This window comes from Anabrus simplex, chromosome 3, assembly GCF_040414725.1.
Source record: "Anabrus simplex isolate iqAnaSimp1 chromosome 3, ASM4041472v1, whole genome shotgun sequence".
In the NCBI taxonomy this organism is placed as follows: Eukaryota; Metazoa; Arthropoda; class Insecta; order Orthoptera; family Tettigoniidae; genus Anabrus; species Anabrus simplex.
This window is the reverse complement of record NC_090267.1, coordinates 281,075,280-281,094,224: the sequence shown is the minus strand read 5'-3', so window position 1 is coordinate 281,094,224 and position 18,945 is coordinate 281,075,280. Positions and strand designations below refer to the sequence as shown.

The 18,945-nt window shown below is 38.8% G+C and overlaps 1 protein-coding gene across 2 annotated transcripts in view; it reads right to left on the bottom strand.

Moving 5' to 3' along the window:
* Nucleotides 1–34: 34 nt before the first annotated feature.
* Nucleotides 35–18,945, bottom strand: part of LOC136866259 (protein will die slowly) — a 184,000-nt gene continuing 165,089 nt past the window's right edge. For both annotated transcript variants that reach the window (XM_067143062.2, XM_067143063.2), the window contains exon 8: nt 35–5,773. In XM_067143062.2, coding sequence (XP_066999163.1) covers nt 5,673–5,773 — 101 coding nt within the window. In that variant the 3' untranslated portion in view covers nt 35–5,672. The remainder of the gene's footprint in view (nt 5,774–18,945) is intronic.

Genomic DNA, 18,945 nt, shown 5'->3' with positions numbered 1-18,945 from the left:
AGCTATTGAAAGAATGGTCTGAGAATAAGGTCTATATATCAATCAGCGTTTATTGTGCACCAAACATCTACATTTACATCATGAAGTGGACGGACATGCAGCTTGACAGGGATTTTCTGCACACCAGTAGCGATTGTTTTGTCTATTTACATAGTCACTTAAATGTAGCCATGCCTCATCACTATAAAATAAAAGTTCTATTGCTACCGTACTGCATTAGACCATTCACTCATTTGGGATAAATATTTCAGGTTCTCTATGGGAATCAACATCTATATAATTAAGCTATATGTTCGAACTGTCAGTGGAGTGACATTATTAGATGAATTAAGTTTGAGTGGTGTTTTTAAAAGTAGGAAAGATCACAATATGAAGATGAAGTTGGAATTCAAAAGGACAAATTGGGGCAGATACAGTAAAACTTGCTTAATTCAAAGTCGTTGGGACGCAAAAATCAGACTTCCAATTAAGTGATTTTGAATTAACCGCCAACTCATAATTCAGAAATGCCAACTCTTGCTGCATCACAAAGTATTCCAAGACCCATTAATGAATGCAATCACCTTGATTCACAGTTTAACCCTTTCCTGCCCTCAGTGCCCGACTCTTCACTTTGCCTTCCAGTCCTTAGCGCCCAAAAGCGCCCGGCTGCATTATCTGCACACTTACGCGAGCTATGCGATAGTTTTTTTGTTTACTTCGGCTTTGAAGTGTTTATGAGGCATTTATAAACACGCAGTACAATCTACAAGGCTTAGGAAATGAAAGAAGAGCGATAATCTGTCTTGACGTCGCCTAGGAAACGGTCTTGAACTTCCGTGAGCGCAGGACAGCTGTTTCGTTCGTAAACATGGTGGGATTGAATACTGCGGATATTGAAACTGAGCTGAATATAGGCGACGAAAGTGACACAGAATCGTTGAGCAGGGGTGGAGGTGAAGTTTTAGTGAGGGAATAACGTGTCAACGAAGATAATTTTAGTGATAACAGTGATGTAAGTGAAAACAGATATCGAAAATTCGGACCTGATTGCGATGCCGCGGCATTTCAGCTAACACAAATATTTCATTTCGTTACTCCGAATGATTATATGGATGATGCTGAACCTGTCCATAATTTCAAAAGAGTATAACGAGAAATATATTATTTTTGACATATGTTAAATGTTATTTGTTTTTTGTCCCGCTAACTACTCTTTTAAGGTTTTTGGAGACGCCGAGGTGCCGGAATTTTAGTCCCGCAGGAGTTCTTTTACGTGCCAGTAAATCTACTGACACGAGGCTGATGTATTTGAGCACCTTCAAATACCACCGGACTGAGCCAGGATCGAACCTACCAAGTTGGGGTCAGAAGGCCAGCGCCTTAACCGTCTGAGCCACTCAGCCCGGCTTGACATATGTTAGGATGAGACACACTATTCAGTGAGATAGCCACTTGCATATATATCAATGCAGCATTCGAACAGGCATATTCCGGAAACAATGATATAGAATGTGAAGACACTTGCTCAGGGAAATAGAAGCTGATATACAGTATACATTCCACTTCCACAATCACGCAGTTATTGGTTTATAGGGATTCATACAACATGAGAATGTGACAAATAGAGCCTACCTTTGTGTCGAGTACCACTATTAGGGGGGTGGAGGTTTGAACCAACAACCTTATGACTCAATGAATATGGAAATGGATGTGATGGTATGTTTTCTAATATTATTGAAAATTTGAATTCATTGTGATCAACAGTTTTTATTATATTTAACTTTTTCAGAAACAGTGTGCTCAGCGTCAATATTTCCTAAATAATAGGTGGAAATCTGGCGATAAGCGGACTGAAAATGTGGGCGGGAAAGAGTTAAACCTTTCAAATGCCGAAATGTATCCAACAAGGTGTATTTACATTACAGTGGAACCTCGATTATCCGTTCCCGGAAAATACGTTTTCCCGGAATATGCGTTCAAATTACGTGGTCCCGCGGGCATCGTAATTAAATCACGTTGTAAAAGTCCCGCATTATCCGTTCCTCGAAGAAACGATTTCCCGGATCAACCGTCCAGAAATTCCAGTCCCATCAACGCTAAATCCTCGATCAATCGTTTTTTAATAAACTGTATCTCACAAAAGGACGGCTATGGCATATTTATGGATCTTGGCGTTAACGCTACTGTACCGGTACTGGAAAAGCGATCGGCGGTGAACTTGCATAAGGGAACATCTTAGCATCGCATTCGGGTGGTATTGTTTAGAGAATCTCGGAAAATCATAAAGCAGAGAGTGGCGACAACAATTGCAAGGAGACACGGCGCATTTCGACAGCTCTGCTTGAAGACGGAACGAGTTTCGTCAAATGTTCGCACTTATAAAACGTCCACATTATGTCCAGGGTTAGATGTTTATATTTTTACATTTTTCGATCGTACTGCCGAAGAGGTTTTTGGCACTTTGCTCAGGGCACTGCAGAGTAACTGGGCTTTCAGGCAGGAATCGAAACAGCTTCTTAACACAAATTCAGTATTTTTGATATTATCGTACATAATTATGTTAGCGAGACAAAAACACATGTTGCACCTAAATGTAGTAAAAAAAAAAAAAGAAAGCCATGGGAGGTCTTGGAATTGCCTATTACCGGTACTGTTTAGGTCCTAATGTAAGACTGGGAATTTTACGTTTTCGTGTTAAAATACCAAAAACCGCAGTCGTTTTATTTGCGCACGTTACATTTTAAATGGTTGGTATAATTTCAAACTCGTACTGACGTGCAGCGAGCGCGCTTTCCAGATGACCTCAAGGTTACGAATAACCGTAATTTCTGAGGTTTTGATATTTCCTTCATCTTTCCAATTTGATTGGATTTGTGACGCGCAGAATTGAATATAATGCATTCGAGAACTTTTAAGAATCGATACTTACATTCGAAACCATATTTTCGAGTTCAACATAACCTTTAAAAGTCGACGTAGGCGTAATTTGCGCGGTACGAGATTTCCAGAAACTGACTACAAACAGTATACCGGAGACCAAATTACAATGAAAGATTAAGAAATGAACGGATTTCGCATTCATTTTGGGTGCTTTCGTATCTAATGTGCTTTATTTTATTAGATGAGAGAATTAAAAACTACTTGTGGGCGATTGTCGTTTGGCTTGGCGTTATTAGATTTTTCGAAGAGTTTGGCTAGCCTAACCAAAGTCGCTGAACTGAAAGAAGTTTTCACGGGAAACTGACGAAGATTCCCCTGTAAAACTGAATATAAAGTATCGAGATTTTGAACTCGCGTACCGGTAATTAATGCGGTTTCGTGGTCTAACATGCCCGCCTCTCATGCAGAGGCCCGGGTTCGATTGCGACCAGGTCAGACAATTTTACCTGGATATAAGTCTAGTTCCAGGTCCACTCAGCCTATGTGATTACCTTTAATTGTGGAGCTATCTAATGGTGAGATGGCGACCCCGATCTACAGAGCCAGGAATATCGGCCGAGAGGATTCGTCGCACTGACCATGCGCACCTCGTAATCTGGAGTCCTTCGGGCTGAGCAGCGGTCGCTTGGCGGCAAAGTCCCACTGGGGCTGTAGTTTGGTTTGGTTTAGGAGTTTTGTAAGATTATAATTATACATATTTCATTTTTGTGATGTTTAGCCAAATTGTTGATGGTTTTCATTCATTCCCGGATTTTCCGTTTTCCCGTATTGTACGTTTTATTTTCATGGTCCCTCGAAAAACGGAGAATCGAGGTTTCACTGTATTCAAATAATGCACTTGGATAAATCATTGGCAAACATAACGAAAGAAAAACACATGATTCAAAGACGAGGACAAATTGTGGTGGCTCCCCTGTGCAAATGCTTTATTTGCACTTTTTAGATGTCTTGTACTTGCACGGAAAGTTCCCGACGCCTTTAAAACATGGCTTATCGAACTTTCCTACGGGGAGGGAAGAAAGTCTCTCGCTTCCATGTGCATTGCAACACAGTACAATGACCGCTACCCTTGTACGATTTCCGGGCTGGAACTTCTCTCCCTCAAAACCATAAGTCCGTTTGGGATCGGCATTAAAAAACAATGCAGTTTCATCGACATTGACAATATTGTTCGGTGCGTATGAATTGATTATATGAGCCACGCATTTTCGCCAACTGTTGGCATCGCCAGTGTTTGCGGATTCTGTTTCTCCGCACACTGCCTGCTACGTGATTTTGTGGCATTCCTTAAAACACTGAATACAAAAGAATTACTATTTTACTTGAACTTGGCAAGTATGAAGCACATTGTAGACAAACTGAAGTGAGTGAAAGTACGGAAAGCTACCTGGCACGCACCGGAAGAAGTGTTCTATCATGATTCAGAGAAATTTTGAATTTAAATTACTCTGAAAATACTTTTTTTAAAAAATAAAGGCAGTGTTGAACTAGAAGTCAGATTTTCGGTAATGGGACTGACATTGTTCTTTGAATTATGAATTATCCGTATTTCGAATTAAACAATTTAAATAACATGCAAAACTGTACCTCATGTTTGCAGGAACGAGAGCTTCTTCGAATTAGGCGGGATTTTGAATTAACCAATTTCGAATTATCGAGGTTCTACTGTATTTGTTTATAGGAAAAGGAGTTAGGGACTGGAATAATGTACCAAAGGAGATATTTGATAAATTTCCAAAGTCTTTGAAATTATTTAGGAACGGACAAGTAAACCACAGATAGGGAATCTGCCACCTAGGCGACTCCCCTAAATGCAGATCAATGGTGACTGACTGATTTATGGATACTTATTCTTCAATGAATATAATTTACAGCGACTACTCTCCTGCAGCTTTTTGTCATACTTCAATTGCTAGGATCAGGGTCTCCATGCTATCCACAAGAGCATTCTTCAGAGTGTTATTCTGATTGTCTGCAACTGCCTTTTCTCATTTGATAAGGGTTTTACATCACAATAACTCATAGGTTTCCGGCAACGATGGGGTAGAAAAGGGCAGAGGCTAGGAAGGAAGTGGTCGTAGCCTTAATTACGGTACAGTTTGCCTGGTGTGAAAATAGGAAACAACAGAAAACCATCCACAGGGCTGCTGATGGTGGGATTCAAACTCCCCAATTTTCCAAGAGCAAACTTATAACAACACAGCCTGTACATCTTAGGAGATATTGTGTTATACTACTTCAGTTCTTTGTTGAATCTTTTCTACTTTTTTAAGTTTCACTATACTGATAACTCCTAAGTTTTTCTCCACTACAATATAACAACTGTTTTAGAACAAGAGATGGGACTTACTGTAAAAGAGGAATTTTACTTTTATTTAAAAATGGGACTGATTGTACAAAAAAAAGAATTTTTTAATTTAAAAATATCTACAGTTCCCAAAGTAAGTTGAATGTTTTTCTCTTAAAAATTACACATTGAATTAATTATCACTCCTCACTTCAAAATACAAGTTTCCTTCAGATTTATAACGTACATGAACATGGAAAAAGAGTTTATGTCCAAACATATACGCTATCGCCCACCTACCTGTATTACTGTACAATGAATGAACTTCACTTTCTTTAACCTGTGTAACTGTAAGAGGTCCAGAAAGCACTCATAATGCGAATAATTACAAAAGTCTTCAACAAAAAACAAGAGATATAAAACTCAACAGTTTTTCCAATGTTACAAAATTGTAACATGTTTATTAAGTGTCACTCTTCCAAAGTTTTATTGTTTTGTCATTTTCTAAAGCTGCAGAAGCAATAATGTTCTCTGTTGGATGACACGTTGTACACAGGACAACATCTAGAATAGGAGAGAAAAAACAGAATATTAGAAAATATTATGGAGAAAATCATTATTTAGTCATGGAATTGAACAAACAAGAGACAAATAAATCATATCTAGTATGACAGAATAATAATGACTTGTTTTCTTTCTATTCAAGATCCAAATCATCATACTGGATGTAACAAAATTCAATATTCAAAGTTCTAGCAATGTGATGATAGAAAAGATCAATAATGTTATTTGCTTTACGTCCCACTAACTACTTTCATGGTTTTCAAAGAAGCTGAGGTGCCAGAATTTAGTTCTGCAGTTCTTTTACATGCCAGTAAATCTACTGACACGAGGCTGACGTATATGAGCATCTTCAAATACCACCAGACTGAGCCACGATTGAACCTGCCAACTTGGGGACAGACGGCCAGCGCTCCGCCTGAGCCACTCAGCCCGGCGATAGAAAAGATCAAAACAAATGTGTTTTATTAAACAATCATAGTCTGGAAATTGATAACCGAAGTACTTTTTGACATGACTAAGAGTAACTGCAGTATTTGAATTTATTTGTAATCCTTTACAAAAACTGTTCAAAATTGACTTCTTGCTGCTATACAAGCCATTGCCTGTAGTACAAACTCCAGGCAAGTGTTGTAGAGAACAAGCAGCTGCAAGCAGCTGAACGATGAAATCTTTCTCCGATTCAGTTGGAGTCTTATACTGAACATCAGGCTCTTCATGTGCTCCCACAAATAAAAGTCTACAAGGGTGAGGTCGGCCCTTAAAAACTACCCAACAGCAGCATTATTCTGACCGACTATTGTTAAATGAGATGCAGTAAGAGTTGAAGTGATTATGAATATATGCTTTCTGCAATTGAAGCATAACCACAACCAAGCGTCCATGCCATATTTTTACAAAAAACTGAGATATTTGTGGAATAAAAGTCTATGATGCCTCTTCCATCCACCTATACAGTCAGTTTTAGACTACAATAATAGATGACATTACTATGCAGAAAATTCTAAAGTGAAATGTGATTTGACAATCATATAACAAGTTGAACATGAGAGTAATCTACCCGCTTTCCTTTCAATAAGCAATTATGAAGTAAGAATGAACACAAAGGCACAGAAATACGCAAAACTACCGCATACAAAACAGATGAATGTGCCTTATACATTATTAACATATGGCATTGACAGGAGGGAAAGGCACAGAACACCAAGAAAAAACACGTGGCCTACAAATCCACGGAAACTACATGCAGGAATGATGTTAACAATGCACAAACCCCGCAATAACAAACTCATTCTTTTGCCTCGATTAACTGAGTCGCTAACACGCACTAGCCTCTCTTGCTTGTAGGACAAATTCCATCCCAAATCCCCAGCTGTAAAGCATACACGCTGCTGTGGTGAGCGGGATACATGATACACGATGACGGACGATACACTCGCGAAATAAAAGGATCCAATACATACCCTTAACCCTTAGCCCTCTTTTTCTTCTGAACACTGCTGTCACTCCAGCTCCATTTTAGAATCTGCTTTCAGAGGGATAACAGAGAGCACAAACATATTGACAGCATATTTATAAAAATCAGCTAAAGCAAAGACAAAATAAATATAATATAAGTACAATACAGTACTCAGGTGCAATTTTCAGCATTTTCAAACCTAAAATTATCTCAGACAGTCACTTTTTGTCTGTAATAGGGCATTGTGTGAAACTTCCCAAAACACTCGCCGGGATGTAATCCAGGCATTTTTCTGCAAGTATTGCTGAAAAAACCACTCTCGCATCGTAATTTAGGCTTACTGTTCATTGCCATATTTAGGATTACACCTAAAAATGCTTTGAATTCAGGAAAAGTAACATCCATCCACGCCCCCCTAATAGACTCACGTGTGAGGGGCGTAATCTTTTGAATGTTTACACTAGCATACCGGTTAGTCTCGCGCACAATTTCCGACAATAACTCGTCAGTCAAAGGTAATAATTGGAAAAAGTCGTACGTACCTGTGAATGAGCTTTTGAAATCCAAGTCAGTGTCGCGGTATTTCCTCCATCCACCAGAAGAGGTACCAGCATTGCCATTCAGCATAATTTTCTCATTATCGGGATTTTTATCAATAAACTCACCAACACAATCTCATTCCGCAATATCTTTCTCACCATTTAATTGAAAATCACTTCCACTATCGCTGAAATCAACGTCACTTCCACCTAAAAGTCAGGCGATTTCTTTCCCACGCTGCTCGAACGACGCCATGTTGCTAAACAATGTTTGTTTACAAACTCACATGGTCTGCAAAGAATCTGCACAAAGCCTGATTTCAAAGAGATTACAGCTATACATGGCTTCAAATTTTCGTCGAATGTTTGCAGTACTGTACCTGTAATTCATGCACGCGTAACCCGACAAAGGATTTATATAGGGAAGAATGTCATGTCGGGCATTGCCCGACATAGGACCTATGCGGGATATTCTCGTTGTCGGGCATGGCCCGCCGCGTGAGTGCTAAGGGTTAAAAATGGGGTTGCATAAATTACACAAGCACATAAGAATTTATCCTAGGGGCAGATTATTGACCATACTGGCGGTTATACTGGTCAAAAATAGGAAGAAGTACGAATAAATCGGAAAATGAGTTAAAAACGGAAAGTTTTCCGGGTAAATCGGAAGGGTTGGCATGTATGCATAAGCCCTTGTTCACAGTTACACTTCAACTCTACAAAAACTAGCCCATCAGTGATAAGAACATGAGTTAATAAATAATAAAACACTCTCTGGTTATGATATCTCACAGCAAGCTTTGTAAAATTTGATTTACTGAAAAAGAGGGATTAAGCCTATAGTCAGGATTGAAGTTGATGATATACTCAGTCAAAAATAAGTTGAATACATAGTGTAGAACATAGAGAACCTACCCTATCTTATTCAACTCAGGCTATTGGCGAAATAATAACTTTAAAACACTAAAAATACAATCTCATAACTAAAGTATGAATATAAACACAACAAACAATGTACATTAAGTTATTATTATTATTACTTGCTTTACGTCACATCGACACAGATAGGTCTTATGGCGATGATGGGATAAGAAAGGCTTAGGAGTGGGACGGAAGCAGCCGTGGCCTTAAGTAAGGTACAGCCCCAACATTTTCCTGGTGTGAAAATGGGAAACTATGGAAAACCATTTTCAAGGATGCTGAAAGTGGGGTTTGAACCCACTATCTCCCAGATGCAAGCTCATAGCTGCGTGGCCCTAACCACATGGCCAACTTGCCTGGTGCATTAAATTAATTGGTCATTTAACATAAAATATAGGTAGTACAGTAATGTAATTTGGGTTTAAAACTGCCTTGAAAGAGATCGGGGGGAATAAGAAAGGAACACATAATAGGACAAATAAAATGGCAGGTCAGTGTGGGAATAGGAAGCAACAGAAATAGGAAACGAGGACAAACATGAAAAAACAAAATGATGAGGACAATTTCCATGGCTTCAAACGCTGTGGTCTTCAAATAAATAGGCTCTCTCCTCAGCTCTCAACAAGCTCATTTCTGCTTCCCAGTTTCATTAGGAGGGTAAGCATCCACACTCAATAAGGAGCCATCTTGACAGCTCTTTTGTTTTGATGTGGGGTAAGTATAGGATAAGAAGAGAACTGGATAAGTACAAGAAAAGGGAAAAAACATAAGACAAATAAAGGTGGTACAAGAATGCTCATAGAAAACAGTCTTGAAATAATTCACCGATTATGAAATTTTTCTGACAGCATTAAGAAAGATACCCTTATACACCATCTGAAACATATTGGACTTGACATAAAGATGTTATTATCAAGAAGTTGTACTAGAATCAAACAGCTTGCATCAAAATTGGATGATAAAAATGTCATTAACTTTACATCCCACTAACTACTTTTGACGGGTTTCGGATATGCCAAGGTGCCGGAATTTTGTCCTGCAGGAGTTCTTTTATGTGCCAGTAAATCTACAGACACGAGTCTGACGTATTCAATTCCACTGGACTGAGCCAGGATCAAACCTGCCAAGTTGGGGTCAGAAGACCAATGCTTCAACTGTCTGAGCCACTCAGCAAGGCTCATAACAACTGTCTGAGCCACTCAGCAAGGCTCATAATTGGAAACCATGTTACTAATGAGATCAAGATATAAAAAGATGTATCCTGTCTGCTATACTTTTAAACTTACATTCACATTCTGAAGCTATTTGTTTGAATCATCTTAGATTAAGTTGATAAAGGAATCAAAATCTTTTCTTACAAGTAGCTTTACATCACACTGACACAAGTACCCAGGTGGTCTTATGACGACGATGGGACAGGAAAGGGCTAGGAGTGGGAAGGAATTAGCCGTGGCCTTAATTAAGGTACAGCCCTAGCAATTGCCTAGTATGAAAATGGGAAAACACTGAAAACCATCTTCAGGGTTGCCGACAGTGGGGTTCGAACCCACTACCTCCCGAATACTGTACTCGATACTGGCTGCACTTAAGCGACTGCAGCTATCGAGCTCGGTGGAACCAATATCAACAGGAAGCAAAAAAAATGATACAGTGATGTAACAATTGAAAAACCTTCAACTACTCTTGAAGAAGAACAATGAAGTAAGCACAAGGAATCTGATCTTAATGTAAAAATCCAGAAGCCATAATTCATGGTTATCATCATCACTCATCATTTCCAGATCCATTTCCTGGGTGTAGTGTACAAGTGCTCACCACTTCTTCCAAGGCTTGTTTTGGTACTGAAAGCAACGAACTCATCAACTCTGTTCAGCTGGCTTGTTAGGCCTAACACTGAAGAGAATTTTCAATTGGGGTAATCTCCCTTAGCCTTTGGCAGTTCCATGTCACACCTGCAAGGCAGCAGCGTTTTGGTGAATTTTTGTGTCATTCCCTATACAAAGACTTCACCAAGCCTCCTAAGGGAGAACTACTCTGCCCTTAGCCATTGGTTTTCGCTGGTCACCCAACCCTTGGCCAGACAGTCGCAGGTAGTACCATATACTGTCACATACGGTAACAGGGTGCTCCAGACCTAACATGGTTATTACCACACAGAAAATAAACAATGCTGATATCACCCTGGGTGGATATACCATTGAAGAGACACTTTTCCAAGTACCCAGGATGGAGGCTAATGCAAGATGTGATTAGAAATCAGTATCAGCATTCTAAGAGGTGTACTTCTGAAGTTAAAACATCTTGTGTGCAACTGTAATTTCCGATTTGAATTTTGTTGGCGTGTCCTGAAGTGTTATGGTGTAATTAGTGCTTCCCACTGATCTCTATACATGGATTGCTGGTAGCTTGGGTAGCAGTAAGCCGAATAGAAGATCACTGGCGTAGTAAGATGGCAGCGAGCGCACTGTGCAGTAGACCACGAGGAGCGCGCTTGCTTTGTTTATGCTTAGTTCCAGCGAGCATACAAACAGATAGAGAGGTCGCTCCCTACGTTTCTACCGGCCAAGCAGGGCACCAATATCACCAATATCACCGATCAGCTGATGTAGGGCAAAACAATGTGGTCTTCCATAAGAAGAGCGTTATGGGTGTTTTTAAATCCCGATTTAAGCGTGCTCCTTATGATTAATTGATTTAAACTATTCAAGATTGTGACAAATGCTATTCCCTTGGAATATTTCCTTTCCTTTTTGTATGAAAAGTGTTAAGTATCACTATATATGTGTAATATTTGGATGTGTTTACATATCAGTTAAGCGTTATGGTGGCGTGATTAGGCCTTATGTGGTTAACACTGTAATTACCACTTTTTTATACACTAAAACGACGCACTATGAACTCTACACTATAAATCACACATTTACAAAGGAATTATGATGAAACACATCAATGAAAATTCACTAGTTATTTCACCCGCTGAACTGAAACCACATGTTACCTCTGCATGTTAGTAAAATATAAACAAACAAGGGAGCCATGCTTGTACTACTACGATTAACACAAATACGAATTCCTGAATGTAAATAGGCCTAATACAAATACAGTACATAATATATTTAAACTATCAAAGTATACATGTGTGGCAGATATAAATTGAGTACTATTTGGAAGAGGTACAACGTTCTCTCCGTCGGTTCAAGTTAAAATATTTCCTAACATAACATAATTGTATTGATTACGTAGTAAACAAGTGACTGTCAGCATGCCCAGGTGTACTTCTACGGCAAATATGGCACGAAATACTCGAATATCCAGCAAAACATACCGTAAACTATCATTATACCATTACAGGAGAAGTGGGTGTGGTTCTGGGCTTTTAAATGTCTTGCGGGCTCATATTAAATGGCTTCTGCAAGCTTTAAACAAGTCAGAATGACTATAATAAAAACATTTTCTGAAAGAGGAAGAATTGGGCAATTTTTTGTATGAATAAAAAGAAAAACCAAGTTTTTGGCTCAAAATACAAAAAAAATCAGTCATACCTCCCCTTAAGAATGCGTGATTTCGTGGTATACATGTATACAATTTAAAGCAATGTTTCCAGAAACTGTTTTTCACACGTATTGTGTTACCGATTGCTAATTTTATGCATTCAGCACCTAATTTAATATTTGTCGACCGTTATTATACACTCATTTTTATTGCTATCCCGGAGATTTCCTGACCTCGGAATGACGTGTCAGTGTTTCCAATGTCCTTATGCTTTGAGTGAACATGTCCCTATATTTTTAATTATTCCAATGCGCGATTAACTGCGATTTAAAATTGATTATATTATCATTGCTTCCCCATAAGGAGAGCTCTAGGTTGGGTACACCAACATGGCGAACTGCGCGCTCAACTTGGCGTACTTTCTCCTGCAGCGGAGAGCTGCCATCAGCGATCCATATATAGAAATCAGTGGTGCTTCCTCATACTACTGAATGATGGGTACCAAAGGTTTCATTAATCAACTGACTCTTTGATTTTTTAAAATATGTATCGCAGAATACTGAAGACCTCACAGGTAGACCATGTCACCAGCAAGGACATACTCCATACTACCGGGAAAATCACACCAAGTCTTAACTCCTGCAAAACAGCCTATTTCAGGTTGCATTTTCCAAAATGACAAATAAAGCGTGATACAACTGATCATACTGGGTTTAATTGAAATACATAAAGTCCGTTAAACTGGTGGCGGAAGATGGTTACTCTAAACAAAAATCTTTTAAAAATTTACTCCTACCTTAATTAGTGTGCCATATTAGGACTTGTGTTTTGTAACAAACTGAAGGAACATAGCATTTTTTTCTTGTGCTACATTTGAACTTTTGTGGGATCTTAGAATATTTCCGAGTGTTACATTTGAACTTGTGTTTCGTAACAAACTGTGGGAACATACAATTTTAATGCCATATTTAAATTTGAGTTTTCCTCTCGTAAAGTTCGGAGAGGACATAGAATTTTTCAGTGCCATATTTGAACTTATAATTTCTACTTCATAATAATTATTCACGAACAGTGTCAGACTCTCTTCGAGTGCAGTTTAATTTTAATAATTATTTAAAGACAGTGCTGAACAAGTCTTCAAGTGTACGTAATTTTGACAATTATTTACAGACGGTATAGGACATTTCCGAGTGCCATTAAATGTGCTCAATTTATCACGAACATGCTAATATATCCTGAACTTGCAAAAACTGTGAATATTGCGCTCAACATCATGTTCTGATTATAAAATTGATGAAGTCAGTAAGTTAGGAACTATGATGATAAAGGTTAGTGATCTAATAGAACATTCTAGTGTGTCGTGCCAATATTAGCGGACTTACGTTGTGAACTAGACATTGTAAATTGCACATAATTTTTCCAAGTATCAATTTGGCTGACATACAATGTGTGGTCAGATATTCGGTTTAATTATTTTACTTTCAAGTGCTAATTTATGAACCTTTGTGATTCAATGAAGTGTTTGAGTCAAGATTCGAGTCTCAATTTCATTAACATTTGACATATCCTACTTGCAATGAATGAATGCAGTATTTAAAGGTCAATGTTAATTTATTTAACAGTGCTACAAGTGAGTTGAATGCCATACGGGGGACTTGTGTACATGTCACGCCTCACCTCTCAGTATTCTCGTGCGAGATCCAACACCGCAACGTGTGCACCTAGAAATTCGAGAACTTCCAGATCCTCCAGAAATTCGAGAAATTTTAGAACGTCAAGAACTTCACTTCCAGGACGGGCGTGGTTCCTGTCCAGACCATACCCAGTAACCACCCCGGAGTCCGGAGATTCCAACCTGCTATAACTCAACTTGTACAGTATAAAAGGTGATACGAATTTGTTTCCAATTAACAATAAAACCAAATTTTCAAAGGAATATAAATTCAATGAACTAATACCCCTTTCTGTACCAACTCCAATGCTTACTACCACCCCCTTAGAAATATTCCATGCTCTTCAAGTTAGTGTCAGGGGCCCAAAGACAGACATTGTTTCTTCCCGGTACAATACTCTCCACCTCTTTTTTGTACTCATAAGTTATTAGGATGGTATAAATAAAACTTAGGTAGAGTAATGTTTTAATAATTAAAACAGATGTAAGGCTTTTCAGGCATTTGCTCTATTAACCAGCGTTTCGTCTTAGGTCTGACACTAGACTCATCAGAGTGGATGTGTCAGACTCTACCCACTGACGCTCGGATGTATGCAGGTGAACTTATCAGAAGCCCTTATAAGAGGCACAATCTGGTAACTGCATACGGGAGATAAATCTCCACAATGGAAATATTGCCCACCTAGCAATTCCGAATGGAAAATTCTAAATTCCCATGGAGGGAATTAGATATTTTTCACCAATAGAGCATGTCAAAAATGTCAAAAACATATCAGCTGATACCAGAAAATCGATTGGAAAATAGGGTATAGTACTCTGATAATAAATCGGAAAATGAGTTAAAAACGGAAAGTTTTCCGGGTAAATCGGAAGGGTTGGCATGTATGCATAAGCCCTTGTTCACAGTTACACTTCAACTCTACAAAAACTAGCCCATCAGTGATAGGAACATGAGTTAATAAATAATAAAACACTCTCTGGTTATGATATCTCACAGCAAGCTTTGTAAAATTTGATTTACTGAAAAAGAGGGATTAAGCCTATAGTCAGGATTGAAGTTGATGATATACTCAGTCAAAAATAAGTTGAATACATAGTGTAGAACATAGAGAACCTACCCTATCTTATTCAACTCAGGCTATTGGCGAAATAATAACTTTAAAACACTAAAAATACAATCTCATAACTAAAGTATGAATATAAACACAACAAACAATGTACATTAAGTTATTATTATTATTACTTGCTTTACGTCACATCGACACAGATAGGTCTTATGGCGATGATGGGATAAGAAAGGCTTAGGAGTGGGACGGAAGCAGCCGTGGCCTTAAGTAAGGTACAGCCCCAACATTTTCCTGGTGTGAAAATGGGAAACTATGGAAAACCATTTTCAAGGATGCTGAAAGTGGGGTTTGAACCCACTATCTCCCAGATGCAAGCTCATAGCTGCGTGGCCCTAACCACATGGCCAACTTGCCTGGTGCATTAAATTAATTGGTCATTTAACATAAAATATAGGTAGTACAGTAATGTAATTTGGGTTTAAAACTGCCTTGAAAGAGATCGGGGGGAATAAGAAAGGAACACATAATAGGACAAATAAAATGGCAGGTCAGTGTGGGAATAGGAAGCAACAGAAATAGGAAACGAGGACAAACATGAAAAAACAAAATGATGAGGACAATTTCCATGGCTTCAAACGCTGTGGTCTTCAAATAAATAGGCTCTCTCCTCAGCTCTCAACAAGCTCATTTCTGCTTCCCAGTTTCATTAGGAGGGTAAGCATCCACACTCAATAAGGAGCCATCTTGACAGCTCTTTTGTTTTGATGTGGGGTAAGTATAGGATAAGAAGAGAACTGGATAAGTACAAGAAAAGGGAAAAAACATAAGACAAATAAAGGTGGTACAAGAATGCTCATAGAAAACAGTCTTGAAATAATTCACCGATTATGAAATTTTTCTGACAGCATTAAGAAAGATACCCTTATACACCATCTGAAACATATTGGACTTGACATAAAGATGTTATTATCAAGAAGTTGTACTAGAATCAAACAGCTTGCATCAAAATTGGATGATAAAAATGTCATTAACTTTACATCCCACTAACTACTTTTGACGGGTTTCGGATATGCCAAGGTGCCGGAATTTTGTCCTGCAGGAGTTCTTTTATGTGCCAGTAAATCTACAGACACGAGTCTGACGTATTCAATTCCACTGGACTGAGCCAGGATCAAACCTGCCAAGTTGGGGTCAGAAGACCAATGCTTCAACTGTCTGAGCCACTCAGCAAGGCTCATAACAACTGTCTGAGCCACTCAGCAAGGCTCATAATTGGAAACCATGTTACTAATGAGATCAAGATATAAAAAGATGTATCCTGTCTGCTATACTTTTAAACTTACATTCACATTCTGAAGCTATTTGTTTGAATCATCTTAGATTAAGTTGATAAAGGAATCAAAATCTTTTCTTACAAGTAGCTTTACATCACACTGACACAAGTACCCAGGTGGTCTTATGACGACGATGGGACAGGAAAGGGCTAGGAGTGGGAAGGAATTAGCCGTGGCCTTAATTAAGGTACAGCCCTAGCAATTGCCTAGTATGAAAATGGGAAAACACTGAAAACCATCTTCAGGGTTGCCGACAGTGGGGTTCGAACCCACTATCTCCCGAATACTGTACTCGATACTGGCTGCACTTAAGCGACTGCAGCTATCGAGCTCGGTGGAACCAATATCAACAGGAAGCAAAAAAAATGATACAGTGATGTAACAATTGAAAAACCTTCAACTACTCTTGAAGAAGAACAATGAAGTAAGCACAAGGAATCTGATCTTAATGTAAAAATCCAGAAGCCATAATTCATGGTTATCATCATCACTCATCATTTCCAGATCCATTTCCTGGGTGTAGTGTACAAGTGCTCACCACTTCTTCCAAGGCTTGTTTTGGTACTGAAAGCAACGAACTCATCAACTCTGTTCAGCTGGCTTGTTAGGCCTAACACTGAAGAGAATTTTCAATTGGGGTAATCTCCCTTAGCCTTTGGCAGTTCCATGTCACACCTGCAAGGCAGCAGCGTTTTGGTGAATTTTTGTGTCATTCCCTATACAAAGACTTCACCAAGCCTCCTAAGGGAGAACTACTCTGCCCTTAGCCATTGGTTTTCGCTGGTCACCCAACCCTTGGCCAGACAGTCGCAGGTAGTACCATATACTGTCACATACGGTAACAGGGTGCTCCAGACCTAACATGGTTATTACCACACAGAAAATAAACAATGCTGATATCACCCTGGGTGGATATACCATTGAAGAGACACTTTTCCAAGTACCCAGGATGGAGGCTAATGCAAGATGTGATTAGAAATCAGTATCAGCATTCTAAGAGGTGTACTTCTGAAGTTAAAACATCTTGTGTGCAACTGTAATTTCCGATTTGAATTTTGTTGGCGTGTCCTGAAGTGTTATGGTGTAATTAGTGCTTCCCACTGATCTCTATACATGGATTGCTGGTAGCTTGGGTAGCAGTAAGCCGAATAGAAGATCACTGGCGTAGTAAGATGGCAGCGAGCGCACTGTGCAGTAGACCACGAGGAGCGCGCTTGCTTTGTTTATGCTTAGTTCCAGCGAGCATACAAACAGATAGAGAGGTCGCTCCCTACGTTTCTACCGGCCAAGCAGGGCACCAATATCACCAATATCACCGATCAGCTGATGTAGGGCAAAACAATGTGGTCTTCCATAAGAAGAGCGTTATGGGTGTTTTTAAATCCCGATTTAAGCGTGCTCCTTATGATTAATTGATTTAAACTATTCAAGATTGTGACAAATGCTATTCCCTTGGAATATTTCCTTTCCTTTTTGTATGAAAAGTGTTAAGTATCACTATATATGTGTAATATTTGGATGTGTTTACATATCAGTTAAGCGTTATGGTGGCGTGATTAGGCCTTATGTGGTTAACACTGTAATTACCACTTTTTTATACACTAAAACGACGCACTATGAACTCTACACTATAAATCACACATTTACAAAGGAATTATGATGAAACACATCAATGAAAATTCACTAGTTATTTCACCCGCTGAACTGAAACCACATGTTACCTCTGCATGTTAGTAAAATATAAACAAACAAGGGAGCCATGCTTGTACTACTACGATTAACACAAATACGAATTCCTGAATGTAAATGGGCCTAATACAAATACAGTACATAATATATTTAAACTATCAAAGTATACATGTGTGGCAGATATAAATTGAGTACTATTTGGAAGAGGTACAACGTTCTCTCCGTCGGTTCAAGTTAAAATATTTCCTAACATAACATAATTGTATTGATTACGTAGTAAACAAGTGACTGTCAGCATGCCCAGGTGTACTTCTACGGCAAATATGGCACGAAATACTCGAATATCCAGCAAAACATACCGTAAACTATCATTATACCATTACAGGAGAAGTGGGTGTGGTTCTGGGCTTTTAAATGTCTTGCGGGCTCATATTAAATGGCTTCTGCAAGCTTTAAACAAGTCAGAATGACTATAATAAAAACATTTTCTGAAAGAGGAAGAATTGGGCAATTTTTTGTATGAATAAAAAGAAAAACCAAGTTTTTGGCTCAAAATACAAAAAAAATCAGTCATACCTCCCCTTAAGAATGCGTGATTTCGTGGTATACATGTATACAATTTAAAGCAATGTTTCCAGAAACTGTTTTTCACACGTATTGTGTTACCGATTGCTAATTTTATGCATTCAGCACCTAATTTAATATTTGTCGACCGTTATTATACACTCATTTTTATTGCTATCCCGGAGATTTCCTGACCTCGGAATGACGTGTCAGTGTTTCCAATGTCCTTATGCTTTGAGTGAACATGTCCCTATATTTTTAATTATTCCAATGCGCGATTAACTGCGATTTAAAATTGATTATATTATCATTGCTTCCCCATAAGGAGAGCTCTAGGTTGGGTACACCAACATGGCGAACTGCGCGCTCAACTTGGCGTACTTTCTCCTGCAGCGGAGAGCTGCCATCAGCGATCCATATATAGAAATCAGTGGTGCT